Raw genomic sequence first — 7,033 nt, forward strand, 5'->3', positions numbered from 1 at the left:
GGATTATAGGAACATGAAACCCAAAAAAGGCTCGAAATGGCTTAGTTTCTCTCATTTTCATTGGCTAGTGTATTAAACTTGCTTAGAATCATACAACCAAGTAGTAGAAAGTTTAAATGAGTATTCTAGGACTTGCATAGCATAATAGAACTTGAAATAGGCATAGAGGTAGGATTATAGGAACATGAAACCCAAAAAAGGCTCGAAATGGCTTTTTTCTCATTTGTATTGGCTAAGTGTCTTAAACTTGCTTAGAATCATACAAACAAGTAGTAGAAAGTTTAAATGAGTATTCTAGGACTTGCATAAGCAATAAGAACTTGAAATAGGCATAGAGGTAGGATTATAGGAACATGAAACCCAAAAAAGGGCTCGAAATGCTTAGTTTCTCTCTTTTCATTGGCTAAGTGTATTAAACTTGCTTAATCCATTCTTGCAGGAAAGTTATGACAAAACTTTGTCAATGTAAGAAAGAGGTGAAACCAAGGCCCGAACCAGATTTTCTTTGAGACTGTTGTGGGCAAAAGAAAGGGTGGGTTCCTGGTTTGGGGACGAGTGCAGACCTCTATTTTGAGAGGTCTTCGAGGGGAGGAGGTAGTTCGTCCTCCAGTTGCACTCCTTCCATGTATTCTCATTGTCTTGCGAAGTTGAGGAAGAGAGAGCCGAGATGCAAAGAGAACGTGAGCGGATGCAGAAGGTGATAGAAGAGGAACGCATCGCCAGGCAAAGGAGAGAGAGGAGGATCGCAGGGTGTATGATGAGTACCTGACGCAGATGAGGGCCACTATGGAGACATACAGCCAGATGATGAGCCAGTGTGGTGGTTCATTCCCCCTCCCGGGCCTCGAGACCCCCCACCGCGGTGGTGATGCGTGTGCGACTTAGGATCCTACATTAGCTTGCACTATCTATCTTGTTTATATTTGGAACGTGAAAACATATAATTTAGTTAAAACCGTTAACTTATATGTATGTATGAATTTATATTAGTGTATTTATGAATTTATATTTAATGCAAACAGGTCATTAGTGCAGAATTTGCGCATTAGCGGACAGCTTGAGTATATATTTGATTGGAAAACGAAACAGGTTAAAAACTATTAAATTACAATTATTAAAAAAAAAAAGGAATTAGCGTCCGCCATTTGGAGATTAACGTCCGCTAAATCATTGGACCTACAGAAAAGGGCGAGGAATTAGCGACCGTCTGGACAACTAGCGTCCGATTATCCGACGCCAACTAGCGTCCGTCTGCGCATAGAGGACGCAAATTTACCGTCCGCTGCAGCGACGCTAACTAGCGTCCGCTCCTAAAAACGGACGCTAAATACCGTCCGCTGCCACAGACGGACGCTAGTTGGCGTCAGCTACCAAATCGGACGTTAAATGTCGAAAAGCGGTCGCTATATTTTAGCGTCCGATAAACGGACGCTAAGCGAGCCATTAGCGACCAGGTGTTTTGCATCAGCTGTTTAGCGTCCGACTCCGCATTTTTACCGTCCGATTTTGTCGGACGCTAAACCCTAACATTCTTGTTGTGAAGTGAGAAAAGGGAAAATAAAAGATATAAAGGAAAATAAAAAAATGTTCTAAACATAAAAGCAATTGTACAATACAAGTGCACGATAAAATTAGCCAAAGTAAGAATTCATATACTTCCTCCGTTTCTTTTTAGATGTTACACTTTCTATTTTATGAAGTTTTAAATTAGATGTTACACTTTTATTTTGGATAATAACTTCTCTCTATCTCTCTCTTATCACATGTTCACATGTGACCCTTTTGTTTTTCACTCTCTATCTCTCTCCTCTCCAAAAATTACCTAGGAGTCCGTGATTTGAAAAGTGTAACATCTAATAAAAAACGGAGGAAGTATATATTTTTTTATGAGGAAATTAAGTCAGTCCAAGAACTAACCCCTACAAGACTATTAAGCTTGTAGGAAACACCAACACATTGACTGTTAAGACATGCATAACATGCTAAGAAAATACCCTAGCATAATGCTTATGCTGGAAGTAAGAATCGAACCCCTGACCTCAAGGGCTAAAGGGAAACGTTATACCCACTTAAGCTAACTCCTATCCTTAAAGTAAGAATTCATATGGTTATCAGAGTTCTATTAATTGCCCATACGTAATTGGATTTTTTTATACCCGTATGGTAATCGAATATCATTTAAATATTCGTGCAACACTAGATTTCAAAAAATTATGCAGCAAAAGGGTAGACAATTTAGCCAAATTTTTGACATTAAGAAAACTTACATTAATTGAACAACGAAATACAGCTTAATATAAGCAAACATAAATCAAAGAAAAACCTAAACCACAAGAAACTCACACGACTTCATAAATCAAAAACTTCTAATGCTTCACTACCAAAGTTTCTCGAGAAGAAGAACTGAAAGAGAAAGAGCTGGCAAGCAACAACAAAGAGGTGTGAAGAAAAAGAAAAGAAAGAGTGCCTTAGATTAGCATAGTCACGTTCTTATTCTGCAAAAGAAAAAATTCAACTTCCTACACTTTAATCCATACATACAAACACCAATAGTACTTCAACACTACACCATTCAACACAACACCCATAAGAGCTAAAAGATAGCCTTCCATATCTGTAACTTCTGCAAATTGCATGCTCATTTTCACATCACTAAATAAGTCAGATTTATCACACCTCCACTTTTTATCACCTCTCTCTTTCTTCAAAGTTCTGCCATCTTCTTCTCACTCTCATTACTCATTCTCTCTCCACTTTTCTTTTCTCAGACTTCAATGCAAATGCCAAATACACCAATGAGATAGATACTAGTACACTCAGGTTATTAGCCCTTGTTTAATAATATTAAGAGTAGCTTCAAAATTATAGTAAATTAAGTTTAACCAATTTTAAGACAAAAGATTACACTTACTGTTAGTAAGTTCCAAAGATATGAAAATATAGTACACTCAAGGATATTAGCGCTTTGTTTTTATGTCATGTCAAACAGATATTTAAAGCAAAAGAATAAAGAACTTGAGACTACATAATTTCAGATTTGAATATGAACATCAACGTTGGAAGATTGAAGATGATGAATTAAAAGCAATAAAGGTACTCCTACTATCTAAATTAGCATAATCAAAGCTAAACATAAGAGTAAAAGTTAAAATTAATCAACTAAATTCTAAAAAGTGACTTTCTTTCATTACAAATTTCAAACATACAAACATGCATGACTAAAATTCCCTAGATCTAATACTCCTAATCTAATTAAAAGAAGAAATAAAATTTAGAAAATAACAAAATAAAATAAAAAAAAGTAAATTCAGATATGGGTTTTTTTTTTTTTTTTTTTTTTTTTTTTACCATTTATCCAACCTTCCCAACAACAAAGCTAAAATTTAGCTCAAAACACTAACCTAAAAACATGAGATTGATTTGTCAATAAGGTGGTCTAGCAGAAGATGGTGTAGCCCATAAAACTTCATTAGCACTAGTAGTAGTTGTGGTCGTATTCATACCATGATCAGTATACAAAGTTATGGAACCAGGTCTACTATGATCTCGACCATCATGTTCATCACTATGTTGACTATTATTATTATTATGATCATCTTGTTCATCATCAAGAGGTAGCCTACAATAAGTAGGATTATTAAACGATGCAGCAACAACATACACAGTTCCAGAACAAACCAAAGCACCAACTACTTTACCACCTACAATTTGCCCTTGTGGGCCCGCCAATGATATAGTGAACCCAGCCCCACCACCACCGTGAAACGGCACCGTATTGACAACCACTACAGCTGAAAGAGACAGTATATCAAACCTCCCATGAAACGTGACAGTTCCACCAGGAGTAGTAGTAGAAGGTTGTTTCAGCGTAACGTTGGCTACCGCCCCAGAAGCAGTTAAAACGCAAAGGCCGACGCTACGGCGGCGCGTGAAGCGCGTGATTGAGTCGACTACGTCGGACCCACTAGGGAGTTCAAGGATGTAAGGTGACATGGCGGGTTCGGGTTCGCGGGTTATTACTACGGGTGGTTTTGGTTTGTTTTTGGAACCGGGTGGTCTGCCACGTGGACGGCGGGAAACCTCGATGGTCCCACCATCTTCATTGCTAGTAGCAGTAGTGGTGGTTTGAATTTGATTGGTTGTTTTGGGTTTCTTAGAAGGTGGTTGAGAAAACGGTGTGGTGGTAGTTGTGGTGGTGGTTGTTGCAGAATCAGCTTCTTCTGAAGGTTGAGAAAAAGGGTGGTGAGATTGAAGATGAGGAGGAGGAAAGCGAGGATTATGTTGATGAGAAGGAAGTGGAGGAGGTGGGGGGTGGAATTTAGGGTGGTGAGAAAATTTTGCAAACATATTGTTGTTGTTGTGTACATTATTTTGATTATTATTCTTCTCATTTTCTTCTTCTACATCATATTCTCCTTTCATTTTTTTTGGGGTTTTTTTAATAATATATTTGTAAGTTGATGGAGATAGGATTGGTATATTTAATATCTTAGAGTATTCTAGAGTATTAGATAATATTTTAGAAAAAATTGGGTGTTTTTTATAATTTAAATGGGGGTGAAGAAGGATAAAAGAAGGAGGAGAAAGAGAGGAAGAAATAATTTTATAAGAGGATGTGGGTGTGAAGTGTGAATATGAGGATGGGGGTTGAAAGGGGCCAAAGAAAGAGAGAGGGAGATATAATGAGGAGAGAGAGAGAAAGAAAGGGAAGGGAGGTGGGTGAGCTTTGAAACTAAGTAAAGGGGGGAAGAAAGAGGGCGCCGCTGGTTGGAAAGGAAGGATGGGGGAGGGTGTGGTGACTGCTAGTGTGGGTTCCACAAGAGAACAGAGATGCAGACAGAGAAGATGATAGAAGAAGGAGGTGTGTTATGTTGTGTGGGCGTGGATTGTGGATTGTGGCTTGTGGTTTTTTTTTTTACTAGGGAAATTTGCAATAAGTAAATTTAGAAGAACAATCTAACGCTAATGTAATTAAATACTAATTTTTTAGGCACGTTATGCGTGCGGTAATAGTTTGGGCATAATTATATTTTAGTAATAAAGCAAATTTAAAATGAAAGTTTTTGGTGTAGGCTTTATACTTTAAATATGTTAAGTTTAGTCGTAAAAAATTAGGATGGAGTACATAAAAATTAGGGTTTTTTCACCGGGTATCCCTGTGGTTTTTCGAAATTCATGGGGTACCCCTAATTTTAAAAAAATATTTCAGGTATCCTTATTGTTTTAATAAGATGCACCAAATGTCCTTAATGACTAATAACAGTGTTAAGTTTTCATTAGTCATTGAGGTTAATTAACCCCTCTAACCCTAACCCGAAAACCCTAACCCTTTAACACCTCATCCCCACCCTAAACTCTAACCCAAACTATCCAATCGGCAACCACCACAGCCCCCTCTACCCTCCCCCATCCACCATCTATGTACACGCACCCCCTACCCATGTAGCCCACCTCAATAGCCGCCTTCACCCTTCCCCGCAGCCCGACAAATTAAACCCCCTCCCTCTCACCGGAAAAATGAACAGAGAGGAGCGATGGAGCAGCGAAGGAAGCCCTACAGGTGGCTGAAACAGAGGAGAACCACATGGGAAGCAATAGACACACGCGGTCACGAAGAGAAGAGAGAGAAAGTGCGAGGTGCAGCTCCGACGACACACACGGGGAAGGGACGTGCGAGTGACAAAATGGGAAATCACAGGGGTAAGGGTTGCGTGGTAGCCGGGGGGAGGACGGCTCCGAGGGTGGGGGTAGGTTGCAAGAGTGGGGGCTACGGGGTGAGGGGAGGGCGGTTGCCGGGTGGGGGAAAGGGTGGGGAATCAGATAGAAGGGGGATGTGGTGGTTCGATGAGTGGGTAGTTAGGGTTAGAGTTTAGGCTAAGAGTGGGTGTGGGGGTGTTAGAGGGTTAGGGTTTAGGTTAGGAAAGTGGTGTTAGAGGGTTATGGATTAGGGTTAAAGGGCTTAATTAGAGTTAGAGGGTTAATTAGGGTTAATGACTAGCGAAAACTTGACATCGTTAGTCATAAGGGTATTTGGTGCATTTTATTGAAACAGTAAGGATATCTGGTGCATTTTTTAAAAATTAGGGGTACCTCATGAATTTTGAAAAACCACAAGGGTACTAGTGAAAAAACCGTAAAAATTATATTGCAAAATTTAGTATACAGACAAAAAGTTGCATTCGTATTTATGTTAGTATGATACGCGTGTATATATATCGCTAGTAGTGCCATATATTGAGTTACTTTCAACATGCAGTTAACAATTTTCAAATTAATAACTCCATCTAAAAAAACTAATAACCATATAATACTATTTCATAAATCTTAAAAAGAAATGTATCTTTTTCTCTTAGTACACCTTCAATAACCATATAATGTTTCATACAAATTTTAGAAAGAGAGGTCCACGACTCTATAGTCTGTACAAATACACACACACCAAAAATTACCCAAACTCACGCAAAAATTCGCTCATTACGTTTTTTGTCAAAGATTTCATTCTTCTACTTTTCTCCACCCTTCTTTCTTTCTTCCTCTTAAGTGCGCAAATTTCAAGCTTTATTTTTAGTTTCTTACTCCTTTTTTTTTTTTTTTCCTAATTTTTCCTTAATTATAGAAATTGGGTAGTCCATAAATCTTTGAAAATTAACCTTTTTGAGCTCTATGCTTACTTCCAAAGCTTCCATATTTTTTCCACAAGAAATTTAGCTTTGACTTTTGTTCTTCAAAGGCAAGAAAATTCACATTATTTCTCATTTTCTGAGCTTGAATATGAGGAATATCTATAATAAGAATACCGAGTATTGTTATTGTCTGTGGTATTAATTTTTGGTAAATGAATTTTTTTAATTGATAAAATTAATTTGATTAAATCTTTTTTATCGGCAAGTTTATGTGATTGACCATTATATGAGTTGATTGGTTTTAATAGAGATTTAATTGAATTATATTTGGCAAGTGTATGAGTTTAATGAGTTGTTGTGGAGGGGTGAATATGTAAATTAACATGGGGACACCGTTTCCCCCCCTTGGC

General features: G+C 38.0%; 1 protein-coding gene across 1 annotated transcript; it reads right to left on the reverse strand.

Moving 5' to 3' along the window:
• Positions 1–2,227: 2,227 nt before the first annotated feature.
• LOC104891247 (AT-hook motif nuclear-localized protein 28) lies at positions 2,228–4,866 on the reverse strand. Its single transcript, XM_010676909.4, has 2 exons — positions 3,402–4,866; positions 2,228–2,769 (listed from the first exon to the last, which is right to left on the reverse strand). The coding sequence occupies exon 1, from the start codon at positions 4,420–4,422 to the stop codon at positions 3,424–3,426; it is 999 nt and encodes a 332-aa protein (XP_010675211.1). The 5' UTR covers positions 4,423–4,866; the 3' UTR covers positions 2,228–2,769; positions 3,402–3,423.
• Positions 4,867–7,033: the final 2,167 nt, after the last annotated feature.

Source organism: Beta vulgaris, chromosome 1 (assembly GCF_026745355.1).
Source record: "Beta vulgaris subsp. vulgaris cultivar EL10 chromosome 1, EL10.2, whole genome shotgun sequence".
NCBI classification, from domain to species: Eukaryota; Viridiplantae; Streptophyta; class Magnoliopsida; order Caryophyllales; family Amaranthaceae; genus Beta; species Beta vulgaris.

What these genes read in the sequence shown, in the direction of transcription:
- LOC104891247 (XM_010676909.4), bottom strand. Translation starts at nt 4,422, where the DNA reads ATGAAAGGAGAATATGATGTAGAAGAAGAAAATGAGAAGAATAATAAT.